This window comes from Oratosquilla oratoria, chromosome 18 (assembly GCF_046742065.1).
Source record: "Oratosquilla oratoria isolate Oo_2021 chromosome 18, ASM4674206v1, whole genome shotgun sequence".
Classification (NCBI taxonomy): Eukaryota; Metazoa; Arthropoda; class Malacostraca; order Stomatopoda; family Squillidae; genus Oratosquilla; species Oratosquilla oratoria.
Window position 1 is genome coordinate 63,236,126 of NC_134794.1, and position 24,579 is coordinate 63,260,704.

At 39.2% G+C, this 24,579-nt stretch overlaps 1 protein-coding gene across 1 annotated transcript in view; it reads left to right on the plus strand.

Annotated features, from left to right (window-relative positions):
- Glg1 (Golgi apparatus protein 1) overlaps positions 1 to 16,898 on the plus strand; it is a 67,543-nt gene extending 50,645 nt beyond the window's left edge. Inside the window, exons 16-19 of the mRNA XM_076202273.1 lie at positions 5,193 to 5,312; positions 5,804 to 6,029; positions 6,243 to 6,349; positions 9,994 to 16,898. Coding sequence (XP_076058388.1) covers positions 5,193 to 5,312; positions 5,804 to 6,029; positions 6,243 to 6,349; positions 9,994 to 10,158 — 618 coding nt within the window. The 3' untranslated portion in view covers positions 10,159 to 16,898. The remainder of the gene's footprint in view (positions 1 to 5,192; positions 5,313 to 5,803; positions 6,030 to 6,242; positions 6,350 to 9,993) is intronic.
- The last annotated feature ends 7,681 nt before the right edge of the window (positions 16,899 to 24,579 follow it).

Here is a 24,579-nt window from a genome sequence, read left to right on the forward strand (position 1 = left end):
GAGGAAGTGGATAGTTTTAGATACTTGGGTGCAAGTGTAGCAGGAAAAGGTGGAGTGAAGGTGGAGGTAGAATGTAGATTGAGAGAAGCGAGTAAATGCCTTGGTGGTTTAAAGAGTGTAATGAGGAATAGACATTTGGGAATGGATGCGAAGAGGAGACTGTATGAAGGAGTGATTGTGCCAACAGCACTGTATGGGGCAGAAACGTGGAACATAAGAGAAGAAGAGAGAAGGAGTTTGAATGTGTTTGAGATGAGGTGTCTGAGAAGTATGGTGGGGGTTACTAGGCTGGATAGAGTGAGAAATGAGGAGGTGAGGAGGAGAACAGGGGTGAAAAAGGAGCTGGGAGATAGGGTTGATGAAAGAATATTAGGATGGTTTGGACACATGGAAAGAATGAGTGAAGAAAGACTAGTAAAAGAGGTATGGAAGGCAGATGTGGAGGGAGTGAACATGAGGGGACGTCCTAGGATGAGGTGGATGGATGGGGTGAAGGGGGCTTTGGGGAAGAGGGGAATGTCTGTTGAGGAAGGAAGGGAGAGGACGGAAGACAGAGGTGAGTGGAGAATGGTTGTATATGGATGATGTTGTGACTGCATGAGGAGGAATGGGTGGGGGGGTGGGGTAGTATGTGTGAGTAAATTTTGACGCAGCCCGAAGGGATTTCTCCCCGTCCTCGCCTTATATGCAAAGGGGGACGGAGAGGGGGGGTCGCCGATTAAATGAAGCGGCCTTGCTGTGGATGTACTGTGTCTTGCGACACTGCTTCTGACCCAGGGCGGTGGGCAGGGTGCAGGGATGACCCGTCATCCAGGAGGTGCTCAGATGAGAGGAAGGGCGGGAGGGGTGTGGAGTGTATTTAGGGATGAAATGGGTGGGAGTGTTTTTATGCCTTTCCCTTTTTGGCTACCTCCCTTGAAAGGGGGAAAAAGCCTTGGTATATGTATGTATATATATATATAATATATATATATACATGTATATATATATATTTATATATATATATATATATATATACACACACACACACACATACGTCAGTCGAAATGACAAAGTTTGAACTCTGTAAAAATCTCCAATTTTCGTGGTTCTCAATGACGAGGGAGCACCTGTGTTGTATTAATAGGGAAGGGGAAAGCTCATGGTGTAGTGGGAAGGTGAAGAAAAAGGAGAAGGGGAGGGATTACTGAGGAAAATGAAAGGAAATGAGGAAAGGAAGGAATGGGCCCAGGAGGTCAGACGGCATGTCAACAAGAGAGGGGCAGACGACAGTGGTGAAGTCGAAGGGATTAGTAAAAATGTAAAAATTATAAATATAGATAAGAGCAGCACAATGGAAGGTTAAGATAATTATTTCCATGGATTTAATGAGGGAAGAAATGACAACATCCCCAGACTAGTAAATCTAGAGGAGAAACTAAAAGAAATGAATGAAATATGGGAGGTTAGGTTTAACCAATTAACACTAGTTACCCAAAGAGTTGATAAACTGAAAGAACTAAAGGAGAATCAAAACCTAACTAAAGAAATAGAAGAATTAAAAAGACAGTTAAGAGAAGTACAGGATGAGAATGAGGAATTAAAGAGGAATAATAAAGAGAATAAAGAGTCCATAGCAAAAGAGGTAAGTGGTTGGAAAAAAGTACAAGAGAACAATGAAATTGGATTTAGAGGTATAGTGGAACAGCAGATGAAAGAACAAACTAAGGACACAGTTATTAAAATAAAGAAGGATAATATAGTACGAGACTTAGCGGATAAGAAGAAATGTATAATTATATTAGGGATGGAAGAGAAGTATAATCCAAATAGGACTACAAAAATCAAGGAGGAAAAGGAAAAAGTAAATAAGATATTAGAAGTAGTTCAAGAAGATGAACCAGAAACAGGGAAAGAAATAGAAGAAATATATAAACTAGGGAAATACAATACAGATAAGACCAGACCAATTAAGGTTAAATTCAGGTCATAAACGACAGCAGAGAATATCTTGGCAAAAACAGGGAAACTAGCAGACAGTGGTCAATATAAACAGGTATGGATAAAAAGAGAAATGAATAAAGAGGAAAGAGAGGATGAGAAAACAAAAAGACTAGAAACTAAGGAAAAAAACGAGAAAAGAACAGAGTCAGAAAGAGAAATTCTATTGAAGAGTAGTGAATATGAAAGTGAGGAAATGGTTCATAGCAGAGAAAAACAAAAGGGAAACAGAAAACATGATGGAAGTAGCAGAAAATTAAAAGTATCTTACACAAATATAGATGGCTTAATAACAGGCTTGAACAAACTCAATGATTACCTGAAGGAAAAAGAACCAGACATAATAGGAATCGTAGAAACAAAATTGAAAGGTACACTACCACCCAACAGTGTAGGACATGGTGCATATAATTATTGGATTAGAAACAGGTAAAACAAGGGGGTGGAGTTATGTTCCTGACTAAGAAGGATATAAATGTGAGGAATGTCACATATGGAAAAATGGAGTAGAGATGATTGTGATGGAAGTGGAGGACAGGGATGGGAAGAGCAGGAATTTTGTAGTAAATTATGTGCCTCCTAAAATGGCTTCGTGGGAAGAGAAAGAACACAAACATATGTTGGAACACACAAGGATAACACTAAATAAGATAATGGAAGATGGAGGAAGAATACTTATAATGGGTGCCTTTAATTGTAAAGAAATCTGCTGGGAAGAGATGACAGTAAAGGGTGGAGATGACCTATGGGGAAGTGTACTACTTGATAAGATTATAGAACATACAATGACGCAATGGATACAAGAGAATACTAGGTATAGAAATGAGGAAGAACCATCGAGTCTGGACCTAATAATCACGTCAGAACCCAAAATAGTGAACAAGATTGAATATAAGACACCAATAAGTGACCACATATTGGTTGAACTGGAACTAAATGAGGAAAAATGCATGAAAAATATGAACTATATAGAAAGGGAAGATTGATGTATGATTTTTTTTTTTTTTTTTTTTTTTTTTTTTTTATATATATATATATATATATATATATATAAAATAAGAGAATTCTTTCAAGAAGCAGACTGGGAAAGAAGAGAAATGGAATATTTTGACAAAAATCTATAAAGGAGTGGAAAAGTATGTTCCAAGACAAAAACAAGAAAAAGAATATGTAAAGTGCTGGTACAAGGAAAGATGTAGGGAGTTAAAAGACAAAGGGGATAAGCTTGGATAAAATGGAAAAAAGACAAAATACCTGAAAAATGGAAAATATATATGGTACTAATTATAGAAATGAATATGTACAAGTGTGCAGAGAAGAAAAGAAAAAATACAAAAAAGAAGTCATAGAAAAATGTAAAGATCAACCAAAACTATTTTACAGATTTGTAAACAACAAACTGAAAGACAAACAAGAATTAGAGAAACTACAACAAGGAGTTGAATACACAGAGGAAATAGAAATGGCAGAAATTATGAACAAGCTTTTTAAATCGGTGTTTACAAGGGAGAACATACAACTTAGAGATATCGAGTTGGAGGAGAAAGTCCCCCCTATGAAAGAGATAGAAGTATCAAGGAATGAAATAATTAATCACTTGAGTAATCTTGATGTCAGAAAATCGCATGGACCAGATGAAATGGCAAACTGGATTTTGAGAGAAGGCAGGAATCAACTAACAGACAAAATACATAGTCTAATAAACAGTTCATTGAAAGAAGGAAAAGTTCCAGGAGATTGGAAAAAAAGCAAATATAGTACCAATATATAAAGGGGGAAACAAGGAAGACCCTACTAACTATAGACCAGTCTCTCTTACAAGTACGATAGCTAAAATTTGTGAAAGAATTATAAAAATTAGATGGGTAAGGCATTTGGGAAAAAAAAAAAACGTACTAAATCCAAGGCAATTTGGATTTAGACAAGGACAATCATGCGTCACAAACTTAATTTGTTTCTATTCAAGGCTAATAGATGTAATACAGGAAAGAGATGGATGGGCTGATTGTGCATTTCTAGACCTGAAAAAAGCTTTTGATAAGGTGCCACATAAGTTGCTAAAGAAATTAGAAACTGCAGGAGGAATACAGGGCAAACTGCTGAAATGGATGGAAGACTTCTTGCATGAAAGAAAAATGAGAGTGGTGATAAGAGACAAACACTCTAACTGGGATGAAGTGATATATGGAGTTCCACAAGGAACAGTTCTGGCCCCAATAATGTTTGCTATATATATATTAATGATATGGATAAAGGAATTGAAAGTTATATGAGCTTCTTTGTGGATGATGCAAAATTTTTGAAAAAAATGAACACTGAAGAAGATTGTGATTCACTACAGTGATCTCAATAAAGTATGGGAATGGAGTAGGAAGTTGGAGATGGAATTCAATATTGAGAAGTGTAGTATAATGGAATTTGGAAGAAGCAAAAAAAGAATAGTGGGATCATATAAATTGGGAGAGGAAGAAATTAAAAAAGTAGAAAATGAGAAGGACCTGGGAGTCATTATTATGAATAATATGTCCCCTGAGAAACATATAAACAAAATTTTTATAGAAATTTATAATTTAATAAGAATCAAAGTGGCATTTACATACCTGGAGGAAGAAATGGTGAAGAAAATACTAATCACTTTGATAAGACCAAGATTGGAGTATGCAGCGACGATGTGGTCACCAAGTACAAAAAAATGTACAACAAAACTTGAAAGAATACAAAGAGCAATTACGAAATTGGCACCAACACTCTCAGAACTATCATATGAAGAGAGACTAGCAAAACTTGAGCTACAGACATTGGAGCAAAGAAGAGAGAGAGGAGACTTGATAACTATTTATAGAATCATAAAAGGCATAGAGACTATTGATAGAGAGGATCTAATAAAATGGGATAGAAATACAAGAAGACACGGAAAGAAAATCAAGAAAAACAGTTATAGAAGAGACTGAAAAAAAACAGCTTTCCCCACAGAGTAATAGATGTTTGGAACAAGTTAGATGAGAAAGTGGTGTGTGCAAAAACAATACACGAACTTAAAAACAGTCTAGATAAAACGAGATATGATGAAGGGACACCTCAAGCATAGCTCCCCTTCCTGTAAAATACAACTAGGTAAATACACACACACACACACATATATATATATATATATATATATATATATATATAACATTACAGAACTGTTATATTTTAAAACACTTGTTTTTCAGGAACGTCTGCCAACTGGAAAACTAAGTCACCTTTGTGAAAAAGAGATCAAGGTCATCACAAGAGATGCAGTGTTGAATTACAAGCTGGACCCTATTCTTATGAAAAGCTGTGATAAAGATGTAAGTAAACCCATTATCTTTATTATTGAGATCTTTCAGTTCTTTAAGGATTGTTTTCTTTGTAACACTGGTACTGACTCTTTGTGGCTCCATAATACATACATATATATATATATATATATATATATATATATATATATATTTTATAAGAATTATTTTAAAGAGTAAGAATATTATTTTAAGAATAAGAATATTGTTTTGAAATATTAAACATGTTTAAAAGAGCAAGCACTGAACTTGTACAACAATTTTTTTTTTTTTTTTTCTCAACTAATAAAAAATTCACAAATTATGCATCCACAGCATAATATTCAACAGTTAAGAAAAGAAATACAACATACAAACAATAATGATAGTAATGATAATTGTTAGGATTCAAAATTAATATGTCCAAGGTTCATTGCCAACCACTGTGTTAAGGAACATTATTTTTATATATTTACATGGAAATCTGACATTTAAGAAAAGAAAATGTTTATTTGTTTGTTCAGATGAGAGTCCTGTGCAATAAGTATACTGGAGAAGGTAGTGAAGAACATATGGTGGAATGCCTCAAGCTACATTTAGAAAAGGATGATATACTCGATCAAAATTGCAAGATCCACGTAGCCCACCTCATTCAGACACAACGTGCAGATATTCATGTGGATCCTGTACTGAACAAGGAATGTGCCCTGGACAATGCAAAGTATTGTTCTGAGGAAGAAAAAGGAAAACGTATGTATAGTTGTTGGATTCATTTTTGATGTGTGAAATGACAAGTTATTTTATATGACATACAGGTCACAAAGCAAGAGAATATGAAAGGAATTTATATTATGAATTTGCATTAAATTGATAGATATTTAAGGAAATACTTGAAACTATTTCAACTAAATAAATACATATTTGTATTTGATTTCATTTGAAACCATACATTTTGCCATACAGATCTTGCTTGTTTGTTTGAGCTTCTTGATCGGAACCTAAATGCATTGCAAGTAAACTGTCGAGAAATTCTAAGACAACGACGGGAAATGTATAATACAGCAATTAAGGTAAGGGTAGTACGTGCATAAGCAGTTTTCTTTTTCTCATCATCTTAAATGGGTCTTGACCTAGGTATCTCTCAAGTATGGAAAGTGTGAAAGAATATTCCATAAAGGTATATGGGTGAGGGCTTTTGACAACATACACCTTATACTTCATAAGAACATTTGTTATTTACATGATTTTATTACTTTTCATTGTATCCATATACATAGATACATGGATCAAGGGTTTTTTCCTCTTGCAAGGGAGATAGCCAAAGTCAAAAGGAATAATTCCTCTCCCACCCATTTCATCCCCATCTACTCCCCTCCCATTCACCACCTCTCCTTCCCTCCCTCTTTCCTTGGCTCCTACTGGATGACAGGTCATCCCTGCATCTTGCCCATTGCCCTGGGTCAGAAGCAATTCACCTAGACAAAGTACATCCACATCAAGGCCATTTCATTTAATCAGCACCCCCCCTCTCCTCCATCCCCTCATGCAGAAAAAGAGAAGACAGGGAGAAAGCTCTTTAGGCTGCGTCAAAATATCATTCACACATAGCTAGTCCCTAATCCCCCTGTCCCCACCCACTCCCTTCCATGCATCACAGGATCATCTGTACATCATTCTCCACTCACCCCTATCTCCTGTCTGCTCCCTTCCTTTCTCCCCCTCTTTCTCAACACCCCTTTTACCCAACCATCCATCTCATCCTTGGTCACCCCCTCCTGTTCACTCCATCCACCTCTGCCTTCCACACCTCTTTCACTAATCTTTCTTCATTCATTCTTTCCATGTGTCCAAACCATTCCAATACTCTTTGATCACCCCTATCAATCAACTCCTTTTCCACCCCCACTCTCCTCCTCACCTCCCCATTTATCACTCTATCCAGCCTAGTAACCCCTACCATACTTCTCAGAAATTGAATCTCAAACACATTTAAATTCTTCCTCTCTTATGTTTCATGTTTCTGCATCATACAGTGCTGTCAACACAATCACCCCTTCATACTCTAAGCATCCATTCCCAAATGTCTATTTCCCATTACTTTTTTTTTTTTTTTTTCCCCAAGGCATTTACTTGCTTCTCTCAATCTTCATTCTACCTCCACCTCCACTCCTCCCTTTCCCGGCCCCCAATTATCTAAAGCTATCCACCTCCAGCCTTTTCCCTTAGTACTTCCAATTTGCTGCCATCCTCTCCCTTTATACATCTCATCACTTTTTACCCACATTTACCTTCAACTCCTTTGGCACACCTTCCCAAACTCCATCATTAATTTCCTTAATCTCCCCTCTCATCCTACTACAAGTGCAGTGTTGTCAGCAAACAACAACTGGCTTATCTCCCATTTTTCTCTGTTTTCTTTAACCATCTCCAATCCCCTACCCATTACCATTGCATTTACCTCCCACACCACCCCATCCATGTATAAATTGAACAGCCAAGGGGACAAAACACATCCCTGGCAAAGTCCCACCTTTACCTCAAACTACTCGCTCTCTCCATTTCTATTCCAAACATAAGCTCTGCTACCCTTTTAAAAACTCTTTACTGCTCTTAATAGCTTTCCTCCTATCCCATATATCTGCAAAACCTCTCACAGTGTCCTGTCTACCATATCATAAGCCCAAATCCATAAAACCCCCAAAAACATCCTTACCCTTTGCTAAAGCTTTCTCACATATCTTACCTCAAAAATCAGATCTACCCAACCCCTGCCTTTCCTAAACCCACACTGTTCCTCACCAATTACTCCCTCTGTTCCTCTCCTGATCCCCTCAATCAAAACCCTCCCATAAGCCTTTCCAACTACACTCAACAAACTTATCCCGCTGAAACTACTACACACACACACTTGTCCCCTTTTCCGTTGTATAGAAGAATTATACATGCACACCTCCAGTCCTCCGGCACTCTACCCTCTTTTAGACAAACATTAAACAACCTCACCAGCCAGTCCACCATCACTGTATCTCCATTTTTTAGACACTCTGCATGACACCCCTCTAAGCCAGGTGCCTTGCCTGCTCTCATTTTGATAACTGCTTTCACCTCATCTTTTCTTATTTCTCCCCCATTTTCCTCGTCTATCACTCATTTTCTTAGTGCCTCCCACTGCAACCACCTCTCCCTCCCTATCCTCCTGCACATTTATCAACTCCCTAAAATATTCTACCCATCTTCCTCTTACCACTGCCTCTTCCGTTATCATCTCTCCATCTGCACCTTTTACCTCTTCTTCTCTATTTGATTTGTATCCCCTTCCTCTCTTAATTACCTTCCATAACATCTTGTTATTACTTTCAAATTTTTCTGTCATACTCTTCCCCTATTTTTTATTATTTTCTCCTTTTTGCTTCCTTTATCTTATGTTTTACTTCTGTGTATACCAAGGGCTTTTTCCCCCTTGTAAGGGAGGTAGCCGAGTCATCAGGCATGTACTCACTCCCACCTATTCCACTCGCATCCACAACCCCTTTCCTCCCCCATGTGGAGCTAAAATATTGTTGTTTTTTAGTTCCCAGTGTCAGTGAACTAAAATTATTGAGGAAACTGACTGCCCTTTTAGGTCTTCTGCCCCGGCTGTGTTGCGGTCATGTCTGTATATTGCTGGAGCCACACACTGCACAAATGCATCTTTCAATCCTCCAGTCCCTGATTTCTTGCAGAAGACCTGCATGTCTTTGATCATGTGCAAGGCAGAGTAGTAGAGTGGACACGTTTCAGTTTATGCATTACTCATCCAGCATTTGCATGTCATACATACTTGTACCTAGGCCTTTTTCCCCCTTACAAGGGAGGTAGCCAAAAAACCACTCCCACCCATTCCACCCCTACATACTCTACTCCCATTCACCCTCTTCCCTCACTCTTATCTTGGCTCCTCCTGGATGACAGGTCATCCCTGCATCTCACCCACTGGCCTGGATCAAAAGGAGTGTCGCAAGACAGCACATCCACAGCAAGGCTGCTTTATTAAATTGGCACCCCCCCCCCATCCCCTCTTGCAGAAATGGAGAAGATGGGGAGAAATCCCTTTGGGCTGCGTAAATTTATTTGTCACACATACTCCCTCACCCCCCCCCCCCATTCCCCACCCACTCCCAATCATGCATCATAGCATCATCCATACACAACCATTCTCCATTCATCCCTATCTTCTGTTCTCTCCCATCCCTCCTCAACAGACATTCCCTCTTTCACATACCTGGCATATCATATCAATCTATATATTAGAAACCTTCCCCCTTATAAGGGAGATACCCAGCTTACTTCTACTTTTTTGTTGGCACCTCGGCCACATGTTGACCAATGGCCCCTCATGGCTAGACTTTCCATCTTTCTCTGTCTTGAACTAATTGGAGCCATTCATTCATGTTTCCTTCACTGATGTGTATATCCTCCTCTGAACATGTTCTCCAATCCTTCCTTGGTTGACCCAAAGGTTGTCCTTCTGATGACCTCTACCAAAGATATCTTCTTCAGCATCCTGTCTTTGTTCATTTGTACCATGTGTCCTGCCCACTGGAGTCTTCTTTTTCATATTACATCACATGAAGCAGCCAGCCAAGACATGCAAATCACACACCCATCTAACAGTTTTTTTATGCATGCATGCATGCGTGTGTGTTTTGATTATATGCCTCTTATATCATTTCAGGTTGCAAAGCTGGAGACAGTACAAGAGATTATAGATCACGTCACTACTTCTCCCGCAAGAAATTATCTCCTTTTAGTGTTTTTCTCCCTGGTTGGGGTAATATTCCTTGGAGGTCTTGTATGTGGGAGAGCTTCTCATAGATACAGGCACCTGAAGGATAGGTAACAAGTCTTTAGCCACATTCATTCCACCCACATTATCAAACATTAGGTAATCTTTGTTATTGTTATTAAAGGGTTATTTTCATGTACTTATGTAATGACAGTAGTTCCATGTGCCTGTCTAAGGTTTGTAGAAATATAAGAATCATAAAGGTAATATCTTCACCAATGCAATTGAGATGCTTTCCGTGAGTTGTGAGCTTCATTGTTATTTGTCAGACCTGTTTGATGAAAATATCTGAAATACGATCAAGACAACAGTAATAAGTGTGTAAAGATGTCTCTTCTAATGGTTGATTGATCATCCTTAGGATCACTCAGTGAAAGAAAAAGAAAAAATTTAAACATTGAATATATTGTAAAAAATCTTGGGTTAGTCATTCTTTCTGCAGGTCTTCTGCAAGAGAGACCAGGGACAACCGATTGATTTGATTAACTGCTGTATTTTTTTTTTTTCTCATTATTATTATTAAACAAAGGAAGATGAAATCATATTTGCAAGGGTACAAAATTATAGATAAATCTTACAGTAAACTGTGCCAAAATCTTTTAATTGGAACTTTAAATGCTTGGCCTTTTCCTGGGTTTTACTCCACAGGCACTGTACAAGGAAATGAGCCATAGTTGGTCAAAAGTGTTTCATTCATAAAGTTCTCTTCCAAGATGACTTTTAGCTCAGAATATTTGCAGAAATTACATAGAACATTGATTGATTTATTTTGTGTTATTTATTTTTGTTTTATTTTATTTTATTTTTTACAGTTATACTTGGAAAACTGTATGCATCTCCATTTTCTAATATCATCCATCTGTCAGTGTATATTACATTATAGCTAGGGCTAAGAAATTGCTTTAAGATAAATTACCTAGAAGAGAAACGATAAAACACAAAGAAAGTGTGTGTGCTTTGCAAGTTTACTCCTTCTGTTAAAGTATATTTTTACATTATACATGTCCTATGAAGTTGGCTATTATGTCTGGATACTAAAGCTTTTATCATTAAGATTTAACCGTACCCTGAGTGAATTCCATTGCATTATACTTGAACATTTGTGTCAGTATGTGTTTATATACAATGATATATAGTTTTGAAAATTTGCATTGTGGTGGATGATTTATCATCCATATCATTTATTTACAAAGAAAATTGCATTTGTGGTTTCATTATCTGTCTGGTAAAATATGTATACAACATTGTATTTTTTGTGCAGTTTTGAAGGTATTTGCATTTAACTGAATTTCTATAAAAATGTGCTTGTTGACCAGGTACTGATCCCTCAGAACCTCACATTAGGTGGAGGTGGGATATTGTAAGGTTCCCTGAACAGAGGACTTGTGGGTAGTTCCTCTCCAGGGGCAATGTACCCTGGGGGTTCATCTTCCTATTAGCTTGATGTCACCACTTGAAGACACCAGTCTTCACTGTTACACCATACAAACACAACTTGCCAAATACTACATAAAAACAATTACAGCAACATTCTTTTCAGACACCTACAACAACTACCTACCCCAGTATCCCACAGTACTATCATACATAGATCACAAAACACACTGAATATGCCACCAAATTCTATAATTCACCAGACCCCTCCCAGAAGTCATTCCCAAGACAAGCAAAAGTTACACAAGCACATGGTTGTTTAAGTGACTGCCCCATACTAAAATAGTAACTGTACAAAGTTGGTGTGGCAGTAGACACCAAAATATTCTAAGTTCAAGCATCACACAGGACACATAAGACTACACAGCCTTTTTTTATTATTATTATTTATTATTATTATTAAAAAGTTAAAAGGGGCTTTGGGGAAGAGGGGAAGGTCTGTTGAGGAAGGATGGGAGAGGACAGAAGACAGGGGTGAATGAAGAATGGTTGTATATGGATGATGATGTGATCCATGAGGTGGAATGGGTAGGGGGTGGAGGAAGAGGGAGTACATGTGAGAATTTTTTTTATGCAGCCCGAAGGGATTTCTCCCCATCTTCTCCTTTTCTGTATGAGGGGATGGAGAGGGGGGGTCACTGATTTAATGAAGCGGCCTTGCTGTGCATGTGCTGTGTCTTGCAACATTGCTTCTGACCCAGGGCAGTGGACAAGATGCAGGGATGACCCATCATCCAGAAGATGCCAAGATAAGAGGGAGGGGAGTGGAGTGTGATAGGGATGGTTTTTATTATAAGCCTTTGTCTTTTGGCTACCTCCCTTGTAAGGGGGACAAAAGTCTTTGGTATATGTATGTATGTATGTATTATTATCATTATCATTATTATCATTATTAAAGTTATGCTTTGATTTTCTCCAGTATCAGTCTATCAGTTTGATTATGATGGATAGGAGGGATATAGATTTATAGGAGTGAGGCAGGGAATAGATGTTGGAAGAAAACTCAGATAGGGTATATCAGAGAAAGTTTAGGTGTTTGGGGCACATGGAAAGAGTGAACAAAGAAAACAAATGTGGGTGAAGTGAACATAAGGGGAAAATCAATAATGAAATAGCTTTGGATGTATGCAGAATACCTGTTGAGTAGGGAAGAGATTACAAAAGATAGGAATGAATGGAGATGTTCTCATCCATTTCATAGATGAGTGGATGAGGAAGGGGAGTTACTACTGTATGGTGAAGAAGTGAGGGGAAACCAGTTTAGGGTGCTGGGTCCTGGTATGGAAGAACTGAGACCTAATTAGTGTAATAGGAAAGAAGACAAACATTCATCCTCCTCTAAGGCACTGAGATGGGTGTGGTGTTTGGTATTTCTTACGCTGTAGGTGTGTGTTCTGAACCAGCCACTCTTCTTAAAAAGAGGAAAAAGGCCTGTAGTACATGTACATTTTATATATATTATTTTTTGTGTGGCTGGTAAATTATTGGGTTTGGTGGTCCATCTTAAAGAGCTTGTTCAGTGATCCAGGCATGACTGTATTTTTGTGTGGTTAACGAAAGGCACAGACTTAGTGACCATGTAGTGAGTGCTGAAACTAATGGTAGTTTTAAGAGGAGGTTAGGTAATTTTATGGATGGTGATGATAGGTGGTAATGGACATGGAATGGCCTAGTGTAGGCCATATGGTCTCTTGTAGTCTCCTTCATTCTTATGTACTTATGTTTTTGTGGATGTGTGGTGAAGGTGGTAGATTGTTGTATATGTTTGAGTAGTGAGATTCTGTGATGTTCATATCTTTATTTTATTTTATTTTTTATTTTCAACTGGTTGTGCTTGTGCGATATAATGAGATGGATGAATGGAGTTAAGGGTCTTTAGCAAAGAACTATGTACCTATCTTTTTGACATGATATCCTATGGGGAACATTTTGGTTTGTGTGTGCAGGTGATGTATTGGGGTGGTTTTGGTGCATCTTGTTATTACTGTCAATGCTTTATTTTGTATATATGTATTTTTTCTGATTAAATAAGTAATGGCTGAAATGCTGAATTATAAATTAAGTTGATTTATAAGCTGACCATAAGAAGATCGGGAGTTGGTCTATTAAATTGGCTTTGAAATATATTTGTATTTGTTATGCTGCTCAGTGTGTTTACGGAAGGGAAAAAATTAGTAAAGGCCCCAGTAATGTGTATTTGTCACTTTTGTACATTTTGTAGCTCTTAGGAGGCCATGAAGACTATGTGTGATTACTCTGTGGTTTTCCTCTCTTATCAATAATAATTCTTTTACATTTTGTGTATTTCATCATTTTGTTACTTTACTCAGCTTTCCTTTCCACTTGAATTTTTTATTCTAAAATTCTGTTATATATTTGACAGAAAAAATATAAGAAAAGAAATTATAGGTTAAAGTGAATATGTACCTGGATAATGAATAACCTGTACTATATTATGAATTTTAATGTATCTGTCAAACCAGTTTGTTACATTTTGTTATGTAGTGGTGTTAACACTGGTTATATACAGTTATGTAAGCCCGATAACAGTCTAACTTGCCACTTACTATGCTTTGATTCAATTATCTTGAAATCTCCAATGCCTATATATATTTTTTTTTCTTCCTTTTTCTTTTCTTTTCTCCTTTGAGATGGATTTTTGCTCTGTGATTGATTGCACAATAATAAGCATTAATGTATGTTATGGGAATGGTCTAGATAATTTTAGGAATTAGTTTACATCTGGTCATTGGTAATAAGGCAGTCTTGTATACAAATCTGATACATAACTAATGTCAAAATTTCCCTAATACAGGCTAATCACAATTTGACCACTTTAGTCGTAGAGTATTTTCAAGAGCTAAATAAAGTCATGTGACCATAGTGGATACAAAATACATGTTAAGAAAAATTACAATTGTTCAGTGATTGAAATATTTTCAACCCCATAAGTCTAGGAACCTTTCCTAACTGATTGAAATAATGTATTAGCCAAAACAGAATCTCAAGAAATATGCCACTATTCTCAAAAGGTTCATTTTTGGATGTGTGTCTGGCTGATGTTTTATACAAGTTATTGAAGTGAGGAAACTGGATATATGTCATAAATTTTGCTCTGGCTGATGTTTTATACAAGGTATTGAACTGAGGGACAGACACAATAGAAAGAGGTCTTGGTAATTCAAAAAGCCTCACCTGCATCCTCGCTTTATTTTTGAGGTTCCCCCTTCAATTGAACCAAATTTTATTATGGTAATTAGAATGGAATTTTTGGAGTTTGCAGCCTTGATAAAGTTATTAAACCTGTTGTATTCTGTGTAGCACTCTTGTTTTCTTTGTAAGCTGACATGCAAACAAATTAACAAGGTATTCATTTTCACTTTGTTAATTTCTTTGTAGTAAGGGCTTGCTTTGTTAACAAACAACAAAATACTGGTTATAACTTTCATCTTTGTAAGAAGTTTGACAGAAGGATGTTTTATGGGTGTTCATGGACTTGGAGAAGGCATATGAAAGGGTTGATGAGGAAGTATTTTGGAGTGTAATGTAGATGTTAAAAGGGAGAGCCCTTTGAAGTTTTTACATGATTTACCTTGGTCTTTGGATCATGTGTTGGACTCATGATCGACAGCTATTTCCCTCCCGGAAGAGAGCTCAGAGCTCATATGACCGATCTATAGGTAATGCTGTGACCTTACACACACACACATACCCCCAACTCCCTACCCATGAGAGTTGGAGTAACGACTCGAAGCGCAGCGATACTGAAATAATTTCAGCTGTGGGCAGGATTCGACCCCGGGCCGCCTTAGTGACAGTCGGGGACTCTACCAACTGCGCCACCAAGTCATGAGTAATAGAGAATATGTAAGGGTAGGGAATAAACAATTAACCTCTTCAATACAAGTAAAATTCTCGCAGACAGCATCAGCTGCCTGATGTACAATGATTCAATGATGCATCATAATACTCACATTATAAAAGTTACAGAAGTATTAGTTGTTCTCTTTCACTCTGAATATTAATGATGATGATGATGATATGGTTTAACGTCACAAACTCCCCCCTATCGGAAGGCTAGGACAATGCCTCTCACAGAGGACTTTGTAGCATGGAATTTAATAAACTATGCCCTTGGTTCAACTTTGCCAGTGGCCAGGAGCGGATACAAGGGGGGCCTGGGCCCCCGCAACGCCCTGAGTATGAAGAACAATGGTAATGGTCCATTACCATTGTTCACTCATCTCAAGTTTGATTCTCCTTGGATAAACACTTTTTAGCGGGAATTTATGATTTGAATTATATTTGTGAGTTATATATGATTTTACATACAATTACGAGCAAAACAGACTTAGGTTTCTGGACCAATCTCCAAGCCAACAGCATTATTTTTGGGGTTAAAATATAGGCATGTTTCAAGTATCGGTTATCAGTTCGGGCCCCCCCCCCCCCCAAATAACATTCCTGGATCCGCGCCTGCCGGTGGCAGGATTCAAACTGCTATCCCTTCGACCTTTGCTGCAAGTAATGACGCCCTAAACCGCTCAGCCAGCAAGCTTCCATGAATATTGATAATCACAAAAAATATCATCAAGCCAGTTCTCAGAATATGGGGGTCATTCAGCTATAACTACAAAATTAATATAATCAAGACTCCAACACTAACATCTTCATACACTTGCTCCACATGACACTTACATAGGCATTATCATATGGAAGGAGGTAATAGTTTAAAGTGAATGTGGGGCTGCATCAAGATTGTATAATATTGCCATAGTTGTTCAACATAGGTAGGGTGGTATGGGAGGTAAATGTAAAAATGCTTGGCTGAGGAGTGGAATTGGTGGGTGAAGGTGCAAGGTTCAGCCCTTTGTTTTTTGGAAATGACGCTACTTGTGGAAACTTCTGAGGAAAGACTGAAGTCAATGGTGGCAAAGTTTAAAAAATGTATGAAGAAATGTTAGGGAGGGCTGGGTGTTTGGCTATCAGAATGTGGTAACAGTGAATCAAGATCCTCTTCTTTGCAGAGCCAGACTGAACTGAATAGCTTTGGCTAGAATTAATTTAATAAATATTAGATGGCCTCCCACATTCAAGAGATGAAAGCACAGGTTAAGTAAGAATCTTATCTTCTTTTATTATAGATTGGTGTTGAGAAAGGTCTTTGAACTGATTTTGAGAAAAGAAAGATATCTGAATATATTTGAATCTAAAGTTGTGCATTTAGCTTTCAGTAAGTAATGGGGTGAAAGAAAAATTAACATTATGTATACATATATTGCTGATGCAACCAGAGCATATGTTGATCAAGATATATATACTTTTCTGTATGCATTCATGAAATAAAGCTAAAGATTTCTTTTTAGACCTCTGTTTGTCCTTTTAATGAATGGCAGTAAAGCCAAGACTTCCTTCAGACTTTGCTTCCACTGTCTCACAGTGCGCCAACTGGGAATGTATGTATATTAAGTCGTTGTCAAAAATCCCAAGAATTATGTAACCATAATTTCATCCTTTCCATTACCAACCCAGTGCTCCAGTAATGATGTGAGTGGGTAGTGTTGGGATGGTGATATGTGGAAGCCCTTCATCACAATCCACACAAGGAGCAGTACAGATCCAGTGGTTGCTCTTTGCTGAGATAAAAGGGCCTGCTCAACTGACCATCCTTCTTAAGCATGTATTGTGCATAAAGGACTGACTCAAAGATTTGAACACATTTTTAATATATCTTCCTGTATTATCTTCTACCACAGGATTTGGAATTTCAAGTTGTATATAGTAAACAAATAACCTCCTTATATGCTACACATCCTTATCCTTAGCAACCTGTAGCTTTTCACCTTCACATTCATCCAAAACACATCCACTGAACTCCATGCAAATATCTGATCCACAGTTACTACCACATCAGGGCTCCCCAGAGGTGAGGAATATACACCCCTCTGGTCAGGAGTTGTGAGAGTTCTGATGCCAAAAACAGTTTATAAATCCTGCTGACTGAGAACACTATTGCCTCACAATATATGCAATTGACAGTTGAATTATCATGATGGAGTAGAACTAGGAGTGGAGGAGGAATGGGAATGGTTCAAGGAGGGTATAACAAGGTGTGTGGAACAAGGAGGACGGGAGGAAATAGAAGCAAGGGTAGTGAGTGGTGGGATGAGGAAGTTAAGAAGGTTTTAGAAGAGAAGAAGCGAGCTTTCACAGATTGGTTACAAAATAGGATGAGAGGTACAAAGAAAAAAGAAGTAAAGCATAGATAAAAGAAGCAAAGAGGTGTGCAGATATGAAATAGGGTAAGAGAATGATAGAAAATTTTGAAAGTAATAAAAAGATGTTTTGAAAGGAAATTAAGAGAGGAGGAAGAGGTGAATCAAGTAGAGAAGAAAAGGTCAAATGTGCAGATGGAGAGATGATAACGGAAGAGGAAGGTGGGCAGAGTATTTTAGGGAGTTGCTAAATGTGAAGGAGGAGAGGGAGGGAAAGATAGTTGCAGTGGGAAATGCTAAGAAAATGACCATGATGAGTGAGGAAAACAGGAGAAATAAGGAGAGATGAAGTGAAGGCAGTTGTTAAGATGATGAAAGCAGGTAAGGCACCTGGGCTGGATGGATGCCATGTAGAATGTCTAAAAATAGGAGGTACAGTGATGGTGGACTGGCAGAGTATTTTAGGGAATTGGTTACAAAATAGGACGAGGGAGTCATATAAGAGGTACAAAGAAAAGAAAAGAAAAGTAAAGCAAATGGTAAAGGAGGCAAAGAGTAGAGCAGATGTGAAGTGGGGTAAGAGTGACAGAAAATTTTGAAAGTAATAAAAAGATGTTTTGGAAAGAAATTAAGAGAGGAAGAGGAGGTGAATCAAGTAGAGAAGAAAAGGTAAAAGGTGCAGATGGAGAGATGATAATGGAGGAGAAGGCAGTAAGGGGAAGATGGGCAGAATATTTTAGGGAGTTGCTAAATGTGAAGGAGGATAGGGAGGGAAAGATAGTTGCAGTGGGAAATGCTAAGAAAATGACCGTGATGAGTGAGGAAAACGGAGGAGAAATAAGGAAGGATGAAGTGAAGGCAGTTGTTAAGATGATTAGAGCAGGTAAGGCACCTGGGCTGGATGGATGCCATGCAGAATGTCTAAAAAAAAAGGAGGTACAGTGATGGTGGACTGGCTGGTGAGGTTATTTAATGTTTGCTGGAGAGAGGGTAGAGTGCCGGAGGACTGGAGGAGTGCCTGTATAGTTCTACTTTACAAGGGAAAAGGGGACAAGTGTGAATGTAGTAGTTTCAGAGGGATTAGCTTGTTAAGTGTAGTTGGGAAGGCTTATGGGAGAATCTTGATTGAGAGGAACAGAGGGAGTAATTGGTGAGGAACAGTGTGGATTTAGGACAGGTAGAGGTTGTGTAGATCAGATCTTTGTGGTAAGACAGATATGTGAGAAAGCTATAGGAAAGGGGAAGGATGTTTTTTTGGGCTTTTATGGATCTGGAAAAGGCTTACGATAGGGTAGACAGAAAGGCACTGTGGGAGGTTATGCAGATATATGGGATAGGAGGAAAGCTGTTAAGAGCTGTCAAGAGTCTTTATGAGAGTAGTAGAGCTTGTGTCAGGATTAAAAATGGAGAGAGTGAGTGGTTCGAGGTAAAGGTGGGACTTTGTCAAGGATGCGTTATGTCGCCCTGGCTGTTCAACTTATACATGGATGGGGTAGTGCGAGAGGTAAATGCAAGGGTAGTGGGTCAGGGATTGGATATGGTTAAAGAAAATGGAGAAAAGTGGGAGGTGAGCCAGCTGTTGTTTGCGGACGACACTGGATTTGTGGCAGGATCGGAGGAGGGATTGAGGAAGTTGGTGACAGAGTTTGGGAGAGTATGTGATAGAAGAAAGCTAAAGATAAATGTGGGTAAAAGGTGATGAGATGTACAAGGGGTGAAAGTGGCAGTAGACTGGAAGTGAGCATTAAGGGAGAGCGACTGGAGGAAGTGGATAGTTTTAGATACTTGGGTGCAAATGTGGTAGGAAAAGGTGGAGTGAAGGTGGAGGTAGAATGTAGATTGAGAGAAGCGAGTAAATGCCTTGGTGGATTGAAGAGTGTAATGAGGAATAGACATTTGGGAATGGATGCTAAGAGGAGACTGTATGAAGGAGTGATTGTGCTGACAGCACTGTATGGGGCAGAAACATGGAACATAAGAGAGAAAGAGAGGAGTTTGAATGTGTTTGAGATGAGGTGTCTGAGAAGTATGATGGGGGTTACTAGGCTAGACAGAGTGAGAAATGAGGAGGTGAGGAGGAGAACGGGGGTGGAAAGGGAGTTGGGAGATAGGGTTGATGAAAGAGTATTAGGATGGTTTGGACACATGGAAAGAATGAGTGAAGAAAGACTATTAAAGAGGTGTGGAAGGCAGATGTGGAGGGAGTGAACATGAGGGGATGTCCTAGGATGAGGTGGATGGATGGGGTGAAGGGGGCTTTGGGGAAGAGGGGAATGTCTGTTGAGGAAGGACAGGAGAGGACAGAAGACAGGGGTGAATGGAGAATGGTTGTATATGGATGATGTTGTGATGCATGAGGTGGAATGGGCACTGTATGGGGCAGAAACATGGAACATAAGAGAGGAAGAGAGGAGTTTGAATGTGTTTGAGATGAGGTGTCTGAGAAGTATGATGGGGGTTACAAGGCTAGATAGAGTGAGAAATGAGGAGGTGAGGAGGAGAACGGGGGTGGAAAGGGAGTTGGGAGATAGGGTTGATGAAAGAGTATTAGGATGGTTTGGACACATGGAAAGAATGAGTGAATAAAGACTATTAAAGAGGTGTGGAAGGCAGATGTGGAGGGAGTGAACATGAGGGGATGTCCTAGGATGAGGTGGATGGATGGGGTGAAGGGGGCTTTGGGGAAGAGGGGAATGTCTGTTGAGGAAGGACGGGAGAGGACAGAAGACAGGGGTGAATGGAGAATGGTTGTATATGGATGATGTTGTGATGCATGTGGTGGAATGGGCGGAGGGATGAGGGGTGAGGTAGTATGTGTGAGCAAAATTTGATGCAGCCCGAAGGAATTTCTCCCTGTCTTCTCCTTTTATGCATGGGGGGTCGCCAATTTAATGAAGCGGCCTTGCTGTGGATGTGCTGTGTTTTGTGACACTGCTTCTAACCCAGGGCAGTGGACAGGGTGCAGGGATGACCCGTCATCCAGGAGGTGCTAAGATAAGAGGGAGGGTGGAGGGATGTGGAGTGTATTCAGGGATGGAATGTGTGGGAATGATTTTATCCCTTTTTCTTTTTGGCTACCTCCCTTGTAAGGGGGAAAAAGCCTTGGTATATGTATGTATGCTAAATGTGAAGGAGAAAAAAGCAGTTGTCGTGGGAAGTGCAAACAAAATGACTGTTATGAGTGAGGAAAATGGAGAGAAATAAGGAAGGATGAAGTGAAGGCAGTTGTTAAGATGATGAGAGCAGGTAAGGCACCTGGTCTGGATGGATGTCATGCAGAATGTCTGAAAAAAGGAGGTACAGTGATGATGGACTGGCTGGTGAGGTTATTTAATGTTTGTTTAGGAGAGGGTAGAGTGCCAGAGGACTGGAGGAGTGCCTGTATAGTTCCACTTTACATGGGAAAAGGGGACAAGTGTGAGTGTAGTAGTTTCAGAGGGATTAGCTTGTTAAGTGTAGTTGGGAAGGCTTATGGGAGGATCTTGATTGAGAGGATTAGGAGAGGAACAGAGGGAGTGATTGGTGAGGAACAGTGTGGGTTTAGGACAGATAGAGGTTGCATAGATCAGATCTTTGTGGTAAGACAGATATGTGAGAAAGCTATAGGAAAAGGTAAGGATGTTTTTTGGGTTTTTATGGATCTGGAAAAGGCATATGATAGGGTAGACTGAAGGCACTGTGGGAGGTATTGCGGATATATGGGATAGGAGGAAAGCTTTTAGGAGCTGTCAAGACTATTTATGAGAGTAGTAGAGCATTGTCAGAATTAGAAATGGAGTGAGTGGTAAAAGGTAAAGGTAGGAATTCATCAGGGATGTGTTACGTTACCCTGGCTGTTCAATTTGTACATGGATGGGGTGGTACCAAAGGTAAATGCAAGAGTGGGTCAGGATTGGAGATGGTTAAAAAAAATGGAGAAAAGTGGGAGATGAGCCAGCTGTTGTTTGCGGACGACACTGCACTTGTGGCAAGATTAGAGGAAGGATTGAGGAAGTTAGTAACAGAGTTTAGGAGGGTGTGTGAAAGAAGGAAGTTGAAGATAAATGTGGGTAAAAGTAAGGTGATGAGATGTACAAGGGGTGAAAGTGGCAGCAGACTGGAAGTGAGTATTAAGGGAGAGCGACTGGAGGAAGTGGATAGTTTTAGATACTTGGGTGTGAATGTGGCAGGAAGGGGAGGAGTGAAGGTGGAGGTAGAATGTAGATTGAGAGAAGCGAGTAAATGCCTTGGTGGATTAAAAAGTGTAATGAGAAATAGACATTGGAGAGTGGATGCTAAGAGGGGGTTATATGAAGGAGTGATTGTGCTGACAGCACTGTATGGGGCAGAAACATGGAACATAAGAGAGGAGTTTGAATGTGTTTGAGATGAGGTGTCTGAGAAGTATGATAGGGGTTACTAGGCTGGATAGAGTGAGAAATAAGGAGGTGAGGAGGAGAATGGGGGTGGAAAGGGAATTGGGAGATAGGGTGGATGAAAGAGTATTAGGATGATTTGGACACATGGAAAGAATGAGTGAAGAAAGACTAGTAAAAGAGGTGTGGAAGGAGTCAACATGAGGGGTCCAGCTAGGATGAGATGGATGGATGGGGTAAAAGGAGCTTTGGGGAAGAGGGGAATGTCTGTTGAGGAAGGACAGGAGAGGACAGAAGATGGGTGAATGGAGAATGGTTGTGTGTGGATGATGTGATTCATGAGGTGGAATAAATTGAAGCAAGTTGATAAGTTGAGACATTTTGAAATATTATAGGAACCTTTGTCTATTGGCTCCCAGTATAAGTGGCTTGTGAAGACAAAACTTTGGATGACAAGGCGAGATGATGTCCTGACTAATGGATGATAATGTGTACATTATTCTCTCCTAATATAGGAAATTGAGAATGCTTAGACTAAATAGAGCACTGTCAACCAATTGGCACCAAACTCTCACAACAAAATGCTGTGGGGAAATGGGACTCGAGTAACTTTAATTTGCTTGTGAATGGAGAATGGTTGTGTGTGGATGATGTGATCCATGAGGTGGAATAAATTGAAGCAAGTTGATAAGTTGAGACATTTTGAAATATTATAGGAACCTTTGTCTATTGGCTCCCAGTATAAGTGGCTTGTGAAGACAAAACTTTGGATGACAAGGCGAGATGATGTCCTGACTAATGGATGAGAATGTGTACATTATTCTCTCCTAATAGAGGAAATTGAGAATGCTTAGACTAAATAGAGCACTGTCAACCAATTGGCACCAAACTCTCACAACAAAATGCTGTGGGGAAATGGGACTCGAGTAACTTTAATTTGCTTGTGAAGGTTTAGCAAAAATATAAAGAAGTAATCACTGGATGCTTTAAGACTTCCAATGTCTTTACTGAGCGAAGGAACAAGTAATAGCTGAAGGACCACCTTCCGGGGCCGAAAAGAAAGGGGTGCTTACTATACCCGTTGCACTGAGAACTGGCAGTTAGGGCGGAGCACTGGGAGTTCCCCTGTGGTGCCACATCTAATTATTTTATAATTTTATTTGATTTTATAATTCTATTTTATAATTATATAATGTTGCCACATATGGTTATATAATTTTTGTCACACACCACTACTAAGGTAAAAATCAAAGCAATGTTTTCTATACAAAGGTTTCGTTTCTTCGAGTCTAGACATGGCATATAGAAAAGAGAGAGCGACGTTGCCGCTACATCTAATCTCTGGCCCCACCCCCCTCACACTGCATTCAGAAAACATTGCATCCACACGCACGTTCTCGCCATGGATGCCCATGTGTGGCAACACCGGGAAATCTCCTAGCCCCGCCTTATCGGTCATTTCTCCTTGCGCTGACTATAGTCTGCATACAAAGGAGAGCCCGAAGCCTAAAAGAAAATGGGAAAACACTAGGTGGTGTGTCGCAAAGCCGAAGTTGTGACAACGGGATCCAGCGAGCGTTGCTCTTTTCCTGTATATTACAATTAGGTAAATATATGAACTGATATTGGTTCAAGCCAATGAGAACATGAATTAATCTATATAACTGCGAAGCGCATTTTAGAGCGCAAGGATATATTTCAAGAGGAATTATCGTTTTCCCAGCCGGCAGCGTTTACAAACTAATTAATTTGGGTTTCAGATTAACTCTCGCTACTTTCGATAATTTGAAAGAGTTTTCATCCTACTTACGGTGATCGTAACGTTTGAATTGTCTATAGGTTGTACCAAGATCTAAGGATATAAGGTCTAACCACTTCCGACCGAATTTCGAGGGAGTTGGCGCAGCGGGCCCGTGAACGTCACCTGGCTGTTCAAAGTGGGGTTCTCGGGTCCTATAGCTGTCAGTTGAAGCTGGTGCGTCGTTCGGGAATGTCGTTGCCTTCGCTCGCACCGCTCCACGCAATTAGTTATATTCTGACAAATATTATATAAAATATATATATAAAATATTATAGTTCCTGTCTATATATATGAATATATAATATATATGATATATAAAATATTATAGTTCCTGTCTTCCTTGGCGTTTCACAGTTTTCTTCAGTGTTTCACAAAGAGAAAACGGACCCAGCCTAAATGACGTCAGAAGCTGCGCACAATAATTCAAACGGTCTGACCTGTATATTTAGACCTTGACCTTGGGTTGTACACTCAATCTAATTCTCATTTTACTCCGGCATTTGAATTTCATGTATTCATGCCATCCTACCTAAGATATTTTGAATCGAGCATTTGATTATTATGCGAGATGCTTCACTTGACAATCTAGCTTGAGCGTTAGAAATTTGTCTGTCATTTTCATCCTTCTCTTGAAAGTGAGCCACTGTATATACAACAGCCAATTCCAATG